General features: G+C 60.4%; 3 protein-coding genes across 4 annotated transcripts in view; 1 reads left to right on the plus strand and 2 right to left on the minus strand.

Moving 5' to 3' along the window:
• Window positions 1-522: 522 nt before the first annotated feature.
• On the minus strand, window positions 523-3,707 carry C11H1orf226 (chromosome 11 C1orf226 homolog). The gene is given in 6 exon segments (XM_056356228.1): window positions 523-2,667; window positions 2,765-3,032; window positions 3,433-3,493; window positions 3,495-3,584; window positions 3,586-3,659; window positions 3,662-3,707. Coding segments are annotated over 6 exon segments (1,023 nt in total). The 5' UTR covers window positions 3,696-3,707; the 3' UTR covers window positions 523-2,171.
• Window positions 3,708-3,803: 96 nt separating this feature from the next.
• On the plus strand, window positions 3,804-5,020 carry SPATA46 (spermatogenesis associated 46). Its single transcript, XM_056356205.1, has one exon. It carries the CDS (start codon window positions 4,373-4,375, stop codon window positions 5,018-5,020), a length of 648 nt encoding a protein of 215 aa, XP_056212180.1. The 5' UTR covers window positions 3,804-4,372.
• NOS1AP (nitric oxide synthase 1 adaptor protein) overlaps window positions 4,835-13,755 on the minus strand; it is a 43,730-nt gene continuing 34,809 nt past the window's right edge. For both annotated transcript variants that reach the window (XM_056356226.1, XM_056356225.1), the window contains exons 7-10: window positions 13,038-13,201; window positions 12,327-12,494; window positions 9,119-9,284; window positions 4,835-8,537 (exon numbers count right to left, since the gene is read on the minus strand). In XM_056356226.1, the coding sequence (XP_056212201.1) occupies window positions 8,134-8,537; window positions 9,119-9,284; window positions 12,327-12,494; window positions 13,038-13,201 (902 nt within the window). In that variant the 3' untranslated portion in view covers window positions 4,835-8,133. The remainder of the gene's footprint in view (window positions 8,538-9,118; window positions 9,285-12,326; window positions 12,495-13,037; window positions 13,202-13,755) is intronic.

Genomic DNA, 13,755 nt, shown 5'->3' on the forward strand with positions numbered 1-13,755 from the left:
GCCGGGGATCTGTCCTCCCCTCAGCCCCGAAGCGGGCGGGCTTCAGTCCCTCAGCAGCTGTGGGGGTCCTACCCCCTCAGCCCAGCCACTGACTGGGGGTCCCATCCCCTCAGCACCAAGCTCAACCAGGCAGCCATGCCACGCTCAGCCTGGGCACTGCCAGACTCGCCTGATGAGTGCCTGGCTGTGCCACCGGGCCTGGCTTCCAGGACTGGGGTGCCCTTTGTAGGTGTCAGGCCTCTGGCGGTGCTTTGCGGGGATACTTCCCTTAAACCCACGGCTTTAACACAGCAGACCCTGTCGTCCTATGCGATCAGTCCAGCAGTATGGAACTGGATGGCAGCTTTCTCCAGCTCCCCTCACCTCCATGGGGCTGGGCTGCCAGGGCCACTGCCTCACTCCTCGGCTGTGCAGCCCCCCCTGCATGAGCACCTGGCAGGTACCTGGCCTTGCTCAGGGGCTTCAGGGCTATACTGAGCTGGGGTGGGCAGTCCCCTTCCATCAAGGGACAGCTACGTGTCGGTGAGTAAAAAAGAAAAAAAAAATATTTATTGTGCAATCTGCATATTTTGTCCCAAACTACATACACACCCTAGACAACATAAATAGAGGGACTGGACCAGCAGTGAGGTTCTTTTGTGATTGGCAGGGTTGGAAGATGCTGGTTCCTCAAAAAGTGGCTACAAGCCCTTCTTTCCATGAACATATACAATGCAGTGTAGGTCTAGGCAGCATACACATATACATACTCATGTAGATTTCTGTTTGTGGGGTGGCATCAGCCATGCACAACATAATCACATTATACACAGGGTGTGTTATACCTCAGCACCGACCACAGGCTCTGTGCGTCTCTGGCATCTCCTTCGCTCTTGAGTGAGGCCTTCCCAGTGGCTGAGCACTGCAGAGCCCCAGCGCCACCACGAAAGCCGCCACGCCGCCAGGCAAGGAGGCACAGCGGCTACTCCCAGGGCAAAGGCAGCCATGCTCACAACCTCCTTCCTTCAGCAGGACCACAACGTGGCTTTGGGTGGTGGAAGACATTGCTTCAGCCCAGCCACCCTGTGTCGCCCAGGAGAAGCTGCGAGCAGAGGTACCCCATCCATGACTCCCTAGCTTCCTCCAGACAGAATCTGGTCTTTGGAGCTTTTTTTTCTCAAAAGCACTTTTGCAGTGAGGACGCATGTAAAAGTTCCGAGCAAAAAGTGCCATCTCACAGCTGCTTCCTTGCACCAGCCCAAGGGTCCACAGGCTGCCTAACCTCTCCTGTAATTCATGGCGAAACAATCATAGAGCAGTATCAGAGGACCGCATGGCTTCCTGCATCCCAGTCTCGCAAAGACATCACTGCCCCAGGAAAGGAAGGAGAGGGGTGGTGGGCTTCCTGCTTGGGTGGTGGCTGGGGCAAGACCAAGAAACAAGCGGGAGCTGGAGAGGGTTCTCCTGGGGAGCTCCACTCCCCACCAGAGCCAATGGCCAGCAGCCATGCGGCCCCAGGCATCCAGCCCCGCTCCCCACAAAGCCTGCACTGCAAGCGCATCTCTGAGGCTGGGGCTTCACTGCAAAGAGATGGCACTTGGGAGGAACAACGCTGAGGGGTCAGTACCTGGAGGCGGTCTGGGGCACATCTGCCATCTGGCTCCCTGGCACCAGGCACTAGGGCTGGGTGAGCCTGCTGGCACCCCGGGACGGGGTATCTCAGCAAGCACACAACATAGGCTGGGAAATCCTCCGGACAGGGGCAGTCATCGCAGATGTGGGGAACAGTGTGGGACACTCACCCCGGCAAAGCCAACAGGGCTGGGGGCAGGCTGGCATTTCTGCTCCCACGCACAAGGACCCAGGCTGCTGGGCGAGCCCACCCTTGGTCCCCAGCTCAGCATGGCCCCTGGCTGCGGACAGGATGGTGGCGCCGTGGCAGGACGGGAGCTTTGCACTGACTGGGATGGGGCTGCAGAAACCATAGCAGGATGGGCCGTGCCCCCATGGGTGTTTGGGGAGAAGTGGGGTGTCATGGCTCCCCACACCCCACGCTGGGGCAGCAATGGCTCCTGCCACCCCAGCGCTCCCCCCACTCTCCAAAATAATGACCCCAAAACCAGCAAGTAGCAGCGAGAGACATGTTTGGGAGAGCCAGCCCCCACGGTGCCCTTGTCACAGCTCCCCCGCCGCTACTCGAAGGACAGTAGGTCGGGATGGGGCCCTTCCACCTCCCAGCTGGGGGTATGTGGCTCCGTCTGCCCCGTGCTCCCCGGTGGCTCATGCTCCAGCAGCCCCTGTCTCCGCGAGGGCTTCTCTGTGCAGGGTGAGGTCTCAGCAGCCCTCTCGCCCACTCGCCTCTGGCTATCCAGGCTGCCCTTATGGATGAGGTCGGGCACGGGGAGGGCACCGGTGGGCTGGTCCCCGCTGGACTCTGGGGTGCCCATCATGCTGGCAACCCCAGGGCATTCTGGAGGGGACGGGTCCCTCATCCCCGACTGCTCCTCTGCAGGGTCAGGGTGGGCTGTGGGCGGTTCAGGGGGCTCTTCCGTGCTGCTCCTTGGGCTGGTCCCTGCCGGCTGTGGTGCGATGAGCATGTCCTGTGGGGTCTTCAGGGCACGCGGCATCCGCTTCTTGGTGACAGGGGGCGGGGGTTCCAGCCGGGGAAAGGCATCCAGCCCCACAGCCCTGCAAGCACAGAGAAGTCACATACAGCCCCGTGCTGAGGCCCCTCCAGCCTGTCCCAATGGCCCCGCCGTGGGGTGTACGCCATGGAGGTGCTCACCCATCCTCACTAGCCGGCTGTCCCGTGTCCAGCATGGCCCCAGCGCTGGCGTTCACCTCCATCACTCCCACGACAGGGAGGCCGGCTGGCTCCTTGCGGCGCAGGAGGTCATTCACCTTGGCCCCCATGGCCTTGCCCAGGTTGCGGAGGTGCTGGCTGCTGGCGGGGCGGGAGGGCTGCAACGGGGTGCCCGCCGTGGCAGGGATGTGCTGTGGCCGGGGGGTAGGTGCCGTGCTGGCGCTGGCGTTCTCAAACATGCTCTGGTCCACTGGAGTGGGAAAGAGAACAGAGAGGGGGTGTGAGCCAGGCTGGAGGGGGGACCCTGGCAGGGATGGCATGTCCCAGAGCTGCCTGCCAGTTCCCAACCCAGCAGCATGGGAACACAATCTGGGGGCTGGGGAGGCTGCTCCTGCGGCCCCGCAGAGGCTGTGGGCAGCCAGGCCATGCCAGGGCTGCACAGGGCAGTGCATGCACTGGGGATAGCATAGGGTGAGTTGGGGTAGCAGCAAGCCCAAGGCTCCACACTGGCACTGCCATCACACTGAGAGCATCTCTTACCTGACACCGAGTGACTTGGGAAGCAGGTTGTGGAAAGAAAGAGAGAGAGAGAGGATTTACCAAGGGAATGGCAAGGGGACAGCAGGCAAGTCCCTTCCGCGCTGCTGGGCAAGACGTGCTGCCGACCCCCTGCCCAGACCTGTCGTGCTGCCTGCAGAGACATCTCGTGTGGTGCCAGCCAGGCACCCACAAAGCAGCAGGGGCTCTCTGGGGCCACACACAGCCTGGGCTCTGCACTGCCCACCCCCACAAGGCTCCCTCTCCAGCCCAAGCTGGCTCTCCCCTTGCGCTGGCCAAGCTCCCCAGAGGTCCTGGGGGCTGAGCACACTGCCCAGAGTATCCTGCTATGTACTGCACACACGTGTGACATCATGCCTTTTATGACATCAGCCAAATAACAGCATGGGTACCGTGGCACAGGAGCCACACAGCAGCTACGCGAGGGTGATGGAGAGCTTTGTGGAGCCCACCGTTTCTATCAGGGCCATGCCCTGTGGCACCAGGACAAGAAGCCTGGAGGCCCCATGCCCCTGGGGCACTGCCAGCCTTCCCGGTGAGCCTGCCATGGGGAGGGCTCCCCCGGGCACAGCCCTGGCACTGCTCAGCTTCCCGCAGCACAGCGAGGGCTGGTGGGCAGGTGGCCACCGAGGGGTTTTGCTGGGCACATCCTCCTGCATGGGTGGGGAAAAGGGGACCAGGTGGGTCTGTGGCAGCGGGTGCTTTCTGGGAACCTGGTGGGCTCATGCAGTCACACTCCACCTCTGAGCTACACTGGTTTCTCCCCTGTGTCTTCCCAGTAGGAATCCTCAAAGTTGTGGGTGCTGCCCCTAGGAGTGCCAGCTCAGTCCCCACCTTGCTGCCCCTGTGCCAGCCAGCGCAGCCCTCTGCGAGACGGCTCCAGCCGGCTGCTGGGTGAGCCCGGTGCTGTGCTGGTGCCTCAGCGCCCACCACCACCCTGCGCCCATCTCTACCCATGCCCCATGAGGGGAGGGATGCTACCCTCCATGCCGGGGGGACATACTGGGATAGAACCAGCCACCTCTGCATCCCATGGAGACACAGAGGAAGGGTCTCCAGCACAGCTCCCAACCCTGCAGGGGCCAGGTTCTTACGGGGACCCGTGAGTCACTGCAGACCCTTTCCTCCGCAGCCAGCAGCCCCGCAACCCCATCGGTCAGTGAGCCCCCTGCCAGTACCTGCACCATCTACCGGCCCTGGTGCTCGCCCTACAGCTACTTTGTGTGCACCGAAGGAGCCACCCAGCAGCACTGGGGCTGCCTCTCCTGCGGCTCAGCCACCAGCACCCAGGAGGACGAGGAGCCTGATGACCTCTCAGAGATTGTCTGCTCCTCCTCTGGCTCCTCAGACGAGCCCCAGCCCCCCGAGTGGGACAGGCTGGCCAGCAGCAGAGCCAGCATCATGGTCGGGGACATCCCTGCTGCTTCCCAGGGGCAGCCAGTGACCCGGCACGGCTACCAGTGCATGTCGTGCTGCCGCCTCTTCCCCACACTGTGGATGGTCAAGACCCACATCCAGCACAGCTCCCAGGAGGGCTACAGCTGCAAGGTGTACTACCGCAAGCTCAAGGCCCTGCAAGGCGCAGGAGGCTGCAGCTCCCAAGGCAGCGGTGCAGCCCAGCCAGCGGTGCAGCCGCCGCGGGAGGGCACTGCTCCATTGCTCCTGCCGGCGCCGGAATAAATCGTTTTAGGAGCAGCCAGCCCCGTCTGCCTGCTGCTCTTGCCTGCACAACATTTCCGCCATCCTTTAAGAGGCTCTTCCTGACTTCTCCTTCCCCAGCGGCCAAAAATCGCACGAGCCCCTGAAAGCGCCGCTTAGCATCTCTGCAGGGAGCTCTGCTGATGCTGGGGGTGCCCCGGCACCCATGAGCTGTGGGGTCAGCCCTGAGACGAGCCTGGGCTGTGCAGTGGCGGAAGGGGAAGGCTGAACCCCCCGCTACTCCCAGCAATGTTCAGGCACCTCGCTCTGGTGGGCACAAACGAGGGTCCCACTGGGGAGGGTGCTTAGGTTGGAGGGGTCTGTGCAAGGGATGCCACAGCCGGTGCTGACTCCCAGCGTGGAGGGGGAGAGAAGTACAGAAAGAGAGTCAGTGAGAAGGAAGAGACAACAGAAAGCCTTGAGAAATAGAAAGATTTATTTAGCAAAAGCCAGTCGACTAATGACAACACCCAAGGGTTAAGTGCACTTACATTGACAGATTGGTTTCCCAGATAAGATTGAGTCAACAGTTAGTAACACAACAGTTGTAGGAAAAGAAAGGACAAAAAAATATAGCTATAAATCCCCAGTCAAGGCCCATAACAAAAGTGAGAGGCTAGAGAGGCATTTTGGAGGCAGCGCTGACTGAGGAGAAGGATCATTTACACATGTACACTTGTGGTGCAGCGGGACGCTGGCAGGGTCCCATCCAGCTCCAGCAGCACCCTCAGCCTGTGGGGCACCCACCACCGTCCCCTGCGGGCAGAGCGCTGGGCAGCAGCCTGAGCCCGCGGCTGGTCCCGACAGCTCCTTGTGGGGCACAGCCTGGGCTGGGCATGTGTGGCAGGGACGGGCAGGAGCAGTGGTGTGGGGAGATGGCTCAGCCCTAGCTGCTTTCTGAGACAGCACAGCCTGGAAGAGAGCTCTTGCCTGCTGCTGCTCCTCCCAGGCTTTCCCTTCGTCTGCCCTGTGCATAGGGCCAAGCTCCTGCAGTCCCCTCTCCTGCGCGATCTGTCTGCCCACATGGAAGTCGCGCTCTGAGCTCACCCACACATCCCTACGCTGCCTGCACCACGTCCTGTGCATGCTGTCATCCCCGCCTCTTCCCTCTGGGGAGACCAGCTTCCCACCCCATGCTTTCACCTCCAACCACTGTGAGCTGGCAGTGGGGTGTCGGGGTCCCCAGCAGAGGGGCTGGCACACAGCAGGGTGGGACAGGACATATGGAGGTATTGGTGGCCAGAGGACAGGAGCACCCATGTCCCAAACAGCACCCACTCCCACTCTGCCTCCTCCATGGCCAGTGCAGGGGGCTCCCCTGGACACCAGGCCACTGCTAGGGACACCAAAACACATCCATCCCTCCCACTAGGACTCTAGCTCCTCACAGCACCCAGCCTCCTGCGGCAGAGGGTGCATAGCACAGCCCGTACCGACCCCGAGGGTCTCACCCACACCTCACTCCTCAGCAGCTCTCAGTTCCAAAGGGCAGAAAGAAGTGATGGACCTTCCTCAGCAGCTGGGCTAAGCCCTGGAGGAGAGCAAGAGTTCATGTCTGGGAGATCCTCAGCTAGGGGTTAGTTGCAGGCAGATCTAGCAGAGACAGAGCTGGCAAAGGCAAGAGCAGCAGGGAAGCAACAAAGCAAAGCAGAAGCAGGATAGAAGGGTGTATGGGGAGGAAGGTAACGGTGCCAATTCCCACCTCATCGAGTGTTTCCACAGGGAGCAGGGGGGACATTAGGACTGGTTCACACCCCTTCAGCTGTGGCCTCTTACAGGCTGCAGCAACAGGCAGCTAATAAATGTGTTTGTAGAAAAGAAACAAGCTCTGGATCCCTTGGAGGTTGGGATGATCTCCAGGCGGCTCTCAGCCATGGTTACCTTGGGTTCTGGTGGGGGATTCTGAGGTCTTGGATTCACTTTTCTGGAGGGTACAAACCAGAGGCAGGAAGGAGCCCCACTGCAGAAGAAGCAGTTTGCTCCCCATCAAGGGGTGGCAAATGTGCCCATCCCTGCACAAGGTCGACACCAGCACTGCATCCCCCAGCCCTGGTCTGGGAGCAAACAAGTGCTGGGAAATGGGAGGGGTTTCTACAAAGCAAAGCAGGGAGCCTGTGGTGATGGGGGGTGCAGGGAAGTGCTTGAAAACATGACTTGAGAGCACCAGAAAGGCTTTGAAACCTCGCAGCCATACCAAGGAGCCCAAGGACTGGACAATGAGGGAAAGGACACTCCACAGCCCCGTGCTGTCTGCCCTGGCTCCCTGCTCCGCACCAAGCCATGCCTTCCTCTCTGCTCCGCAGCCTGGGAGAGAAGTGGGCAGTGCCTGTGTGACCTCCCTCTGCCTTAGGCTGGGACAAACCCTGTCCTGGAAGCGCCACAGACACCATCACCTTGCCAGGAGCTGCTTGTGCCCGGCCACCCTGCACAACCTCACCTCATCCCATCCTTCCAGCTCCTTCCCAGGCTCATCTCCCGCTGCTTCACCTCTCACACGCCCTCGCTGACAGCGCACCATCACCAACCCCAACCACCCCGCTAGCATGGCCCTGGCCTCGTCCCCCACCCTCTCCGCCACGCAGAGAGCCAGACCACCCACCAGCAGCTCTGTCCCTGCCCACTGCCCTGACGCTGCCTCCTTGGTCCCTCTTGTCCCTGCTCACTGCCCCATGCCTGCTCTCTCATTCTCCCAGCGAAAACCTCCACCTGCTTTACTGCTGCCCCACCAGCAGCAGTGGCTAATCCAGCAGGGAGCCCCTTGTTTCTGCCCAACCTCGAAAGGCATCTTGTGGAGCTCAGGGACCAAGGGGTAGCACAAGCGGCTGTCAGCTCACTGTCCGATGCGAAGCGGGGACACTCCAGCTCAGCACACAAGCCCATGCACGCCAGAGCGCAGCACACCCAGCGCACCCCCTCGGCACGGCTGCATCCTCACCTCCGCACACCTCCCGGCCGCGGGCTGGAAGAATCGCGCTCCCTTCTCTGCCCTCTCTCCCTCTGGGCTGTCCCATCCCTGCCAGGGCCAGGGGGCTATGGCCAGGGTCCACCCCAGCTCCGGCAGGGCCCGGCTGCTCTGCACCACCTCCTGCTGACCCCTACACCGCGATCTCATCCTCCAGGCTGTCACCCAGGTCCTGCCTGGGCTGGACATGGAGCAGGTGCGGCGGTTCCTCCTGGGACCAGGAGTCGCGCTCCTCGCTCTCGTCCGTGTTGGACTCATACTCGGAGGCGATGCCCGACTCGCGGAACTTGATGAGCTCCAGGCTGCCCAGTGCTGGCTCCGGGGCGGGTGGCCCCGAGCCTGGCAGAAAGCGGTAGCACTCCAGCTTCACCAGACAGTCGTTCCTACCTATGGGGCTGCCCAGGGTGCTGGGGAAGCCTGAGCCAGAGCCCAGCGGTGGCGGGTGGGTGTCCTCGGGCTGCGGGGTGGTCGGGTCGCAGAGGACGGGGAGGACGTTGGAGCGGAAGGTGATCTCCAGCAGACTGTCCTGGGAGCCCGCTGCAAGAGAAGGGCACAGCTGAGAGACAGGCAGTGCCACCCCGGCTCGCCTGGGCATCCCCCGGCCACCACGGCTGGCTGCAGACTGGCCAGCGGAGGACGGTCTGGGGCCGTTTCGGTGTCAGTCTCCCCACTGCCACCATTCGGAGGGGCTCATTTGGTGACACTGGTGCCTGGAGCTGCTGCTGGCCAACGAAGAGCCAGTTTTGCAGGACAAAAAGTTGTCTGTCTCCCACCCCAGCTCCTGCAGGGAGCTGAGGGCCACATCTGCTGGAGAAGAAGGTCAAGGAGGGGCTCTTGGGCAGGTAAGGAGCTGGCCTAGAGCACACAGCCACTGGGGAAAGCAGACGTACAGCTGATAGCCGTATGTGACTGCCTGTCCATACAGCCCTCCCCATGCCCCTTCCCACGCTGCATGCAGGCACCCTGCCGCACATGCACAAGCCAGGCCAGAAGGGCACTAATACTTCCCTACACAAAACCACTGGAAGTGCACAAAAACCCCAAGAGAAACAGGCACATGCATGTCCTCCACAGACCCAGCTAGCTGTGAGAGAAGAAGAAAGGGCAGGAGCGCTTACTGGTGTTGTTCCCCGCCAGCTTCAGCTCCAGCTCCTGCACCTGTTTGACCAGGAGCGAGATGTGCTGCAGCAAGTCCTTGTTCTGGAGCAGGAGCTGGTGCACACGAGCCTGGGCCTCCAGCCGCGCTGCTGCCTCCGCAGCCAGCTGGTCCTTCAGCAAGTGGACCTGTGTGATGGGAAAGTAGGGGTGAGCATGTGGGAGATGCTGCTTGAAGGCTGAGAGCTTCAACTCCGGCCACCCCTGCTCATCTACCGGGGCTCACCAGTATCCCACCAAGCTTTGATGAAGAAGCGCAGGTATCCGCAGGTACCCGCAGATGTGATGGGGAGCGGGAGCAAGCAGCAGTGTTGCACCAGGGCACAGAAAATCTAGCGCATGGTCCCCTGGCCTCTCTGATGGAAAAGCCCAAGGCAAAGGGAGGTGGCACTGACTGGAACTCTTGGCCAGGCACATGTGCCATGAATGCACAAGGAAAGGGCAGCCCAGAAGGAAGCCAGATGGATGCAGAAGAGAAGACAGGCTTGACCAACCGGATGGTGCTGGGGGTGCAAGCCAGCCCTGGCCGAGCTGCCTTTCTGGGCAGGTTTCCCAGAGACAGGGTCCTGCCAGCGGCGCCTGTCGCTAGCAGGGGCTGGAGCATCAGAGCTGCCCTGAAGCTGCAGGCAGCTCTGGCTGCAACAGGCACGACACGCCTGGAGCAACACAGATGGCAGTGCTGCTGGGACACGGTGGCTCTGGGGATGCGACCTGGCTGCTCGCTCTGGCCCCGGAAAGAAATGCCTTAATGTTAGTCCAGGGGAAGTCCATGGGCAAGAAGATGGTTAATTTCAGCACAACTACGCGTATGCAAGCATCTGTACCACCAGCACCACGCCCCAGGGAAGGTGGGATGCTGCTGGGTGAGGCCAGCCAGGAGCCCCTGCCAGGGGCAGCTTGGGCAGCTCTCTGGTCTGAGCTCAAGCAAGGAGAGCCCCAGGAGCGTACTCTGGACACGGGAGAGCAGTGCGGAGCCACCCGGAGCCCACACCAGCTCAGCACCCCTTCCCTGCCACCCACCCACAGCTCCTACAAATGCCTGCAAGGACTGCACCAGCCACAACTCATGGGCAACCGGGAGAGCACAGATTAAACATCAAACAAAAAAACCTCAAAACACAAAAGCCCCACCAACAAACACGAAGAGTTTTACCTTGGCCTGGAAGGTGACCTTGGGGAAGAGGAGGGCTGCTAAGGGTGAGGTGCTGCTGCGGCTACAGGGCCCCAAAAGCAGCCCAGCTGGGGACCACCTGCCCCCCTGGATGGGTACCAGGAGGCAGTGCCGGTGCTGCCTGCTTTGTCCTGAGCTGCCCAAACGCAGCCAGCGAGGCAGCGGGGCAGTGCCCTTGGCAGAGCAGTGCTGAAGCGCAGCGAGCTCGAGGCCAGGCCAGGGGCTGGGACTTGCAACTGCCCATGAAGTCAGACCAAGGGCAAAGGGGTGCAATACTTTGTACTCTGAGCAGGCAGCACAGAGAGAGCCCTTTTGGTTTGCCTGTGGGCCATCAGCCAGGTGAGACACTCGACACCATTGCAGCAGGAGCAACAGTCACCTCCTCCTCCTGCCGCCACTGGTAGGGCAGGGCGGGCACGGCAGCATGGTGGGAAAGGGACTCTCTGCCCAAATACTGGTGGGTGAAGCAGAGACCCCAAGCCGAGCTGGCAGGGATGGAATCACATTTAAATGTTAAGCGGGTGCCAAAGCTTGGTGCTGGCAGCGTCAGCCTGGAAATCACCCTTCCTTGCAGCCCGTAGCTGTCTCCACCACATGTGCCTGCAGCAGGGGCCAGGTGATGCTCATGTGATGCCAAGAGAAGATGCGAGCACAGCCCAAACATCGTATCTTGCATATCTGGGACAAGACCCATGAAGGACTCCTGGCCTTAATTCAAGACAATGAACTCTCACAGGTATCTGGAAACGTCTTGCAAAAGCAAGTGTCTGGTCAGTGAGGGAACTAAATGGCGTCTCATCCTCACCCAAGTAATTACAAGCCAACATAATTACAGGATGGTCCCCGTAGCAATAGACTAAGCACAGGCCCTGGTCAGCACAGTGGATCTCCCAACTTTGTTAGTGAAGAATTAAGCCTGTGCTCACCACCACATGTTCAAAGAAAAATTGACTCGATACTTTTTGAGAGAAGATGACAAATGCCATTGACAGAGGTGTTGATGTAATGCATGCAGTCATCTGAAAGGCATCTGACATGATAGGACCCAACTTTCTCATTAATAAATTACAATACAAAATCACCACAGTGCGCACTGAAGAGACTGGGGAGCAGCTCAGTGACAAGAACCACCCTGGGGGTGGCCAGGGGTCCAGAGCAGGGCATCAGCTCTTAAGAGAGAGGGGGGTGAGGCCACTGGCTGCCATCCCAGGAGCCAGCCAAGAAATGGCATTAGGCTATTCCATAAGAAGAAAAAGAAATTGCCACCACAAGGCTCTGCAGCTACACAAAGACTGGGAATTACTGAAGGTGAGTAGTCCCTACCGCAGAAGCACTGCTTGCCTGGCAAGCTTTGCCTGTAGCAACACCATACTTGAGCAGACATCAAGGATTCCCCGAGGATGCAGGTCCCTCTTCCAGAAGGGAAAGCAGCTTCCCAAGACCATGACCCCAGCAGCCACATGGGCTCTTGGGGCAGCAGCTTGGCCAGAAGGACCAATACTGACTTTCTGATGCTGGAGCTGATTGCTCAGGCCAGAAAGAAGGTCGAGCAATTGCAGAGAGCACCGAGATGGGTCAGGGAACAACTAAAGCTAAGGTAATCAGTTGGATGAAGCAGCTAGAGTTGCTTAAATGAGAAATACCGGCACGGAGAACGAGCTGTCAGCTGCACAGCCCAGGCAGCACTTGGCCGGGGCAAACGCTGAGGCCAGGTGCTGGCAAGCAGACAGGAGCCAAAGGACCAAGAAACCTGGTGGCACGCAGACCTAAGCACCTCATCTTTTGTGCAGGGGCCAGGGCAAATGGCCACTCCTCTCCCCTTGCTGCAGAGCCCAGGAGGCAGCCCCTCCCCATCCCCTGTGCCCCAGCTTCCCCCACAGCCACCACCTCAGCATCTGGGCCTGGAGGCAGCCTGCCCTCCCCAGGGAGCTGCCCGCCTTCAACACCGCCTCGGGCAGGAAGCCTGCTGCTTCCCCTGGGCAGAGAGCGGAGGGGAGAACCTGTGCCACGGCTACTTGTGTCTGCTGCTGCTGCTGCTGCAGGAGCTGCTGGAGGAGCTGCATTTGGTGGTGGGCAGAGAGGGGTGTTCCCAGGTCAGGCAGCTGGGCGGACGAGGGCAGCAGCATTTTGGGCGACGCCGTCAAGATATCTTCAGGGTGGAGGCAGCTCTGCAAAACACCAACATCAAAAAAGTGTGATCTTGTGCCCCTCGCCACAGAGAGCCACCAGGCACACACGGGCTGCGGCACAGAGAAGCCCCCAAAATACCCAGGAAAGAAGCTGCTGCATTCAAAGCAAATGCTCGCTTTGCTGGGGGTGCTGAAAAACTTCAAAGACAGTATTTTTTCAGTATTAAACACAGCCCAAATACTTCTGTAGAAAACTCCCGAAAGTGCTGATGCTTCTCATGAAATTTCCAGTGTATCAAAACAGTCTTTTTTTTTTTTTTTGCGTGCGTGAAAAAATCCCTATCAGCTCTGCCCCAGACGCTTTCCGTGTGGCTGCACACAGCTGAGGCTCAGCACAGTGCTCTCCGGAGCGCCCTGGGCCCGGAGCCAAAGGGCTGCCCTGCGGCGGCAGATGGCTTTGACCGAGGAGCTGGGGAATGCTGCACAATCCCTCCGGATCCTGGGGCCCCTGGGATGCACATCAGAGCCGCCGGGGCTGGGGCCGTACCATGCCCTGAGAGCGGAGGGCAGGGACCCACGCACCTTGGCGTCGGCATAGGCGGTCGCCTCCTTGCCCACAGCGTCGAGGTCGGTCACGCCGCGGCTGAAGTCAAGGATGTCGGCTCCAGGCAGCGGCAGCTCCACGGCATCAATGTCCGTCTCCTCTGCTGAGGCGGCTGCCCTCTCCACGCTGGTGAGGCGGCAGGCTGTGGGAGCAGCGTCAGAGCAGAACACAGCCCGTGTGGAGTGGGAGCTTGCTACGCTGCGCCCACGGCATGGTGGGTGATGCCCACCGGTCGGTCCCCCACCGCCCCCATGCCACCCACCCTCCGGCTCTGGTACGGAGGTATACAGCTGTGCTTCCTGCTGCTGCTTTGAATGAGGCTTGTGGCCAAAAACACAGCCAGCCCCAGCACACCAAACCTGGGGAACAGCCGCCAAAACCCCTGATGTGAGACAAGTGGGCCACCAAGAGCAGGAGACACAGAGACAGCTAAAGAAAGGTAAACAAGAGATTACAGTGGAAAAAAACCCACTAAAAACAGATGCTCAGAAATCCCCAGGGAGCTGTGTATCACGGCCAGGACATTGTGTGGAGGAAAACCAAACAATGACCAGTCCAGGACAGCCCAATGATTAGGTCATCACAACAGCACTGGTTGCAAAGGCAAGCAGGAAACGGCGGCACAGCCCAGGCTGCTCCTGTTGGGATGGGGGGGATCCAGCACCTGGCCGGGCAGGGGCACCCACCAGCATCCCA

Source organism: Falco biarmicus, chromosome 11 (assembly GCF_023638135.1).
Source record: "Falco biarmicus isolate bFalBia1 chromosome 11, bFalBia1.pri, whole genome shotgun sequence".
Taxonomy (NCBI): Eukaryota; Metazoa; Chordata; class Aves; order Falconiformes; family Falconidae; genus Falco; species Falco biarmicus.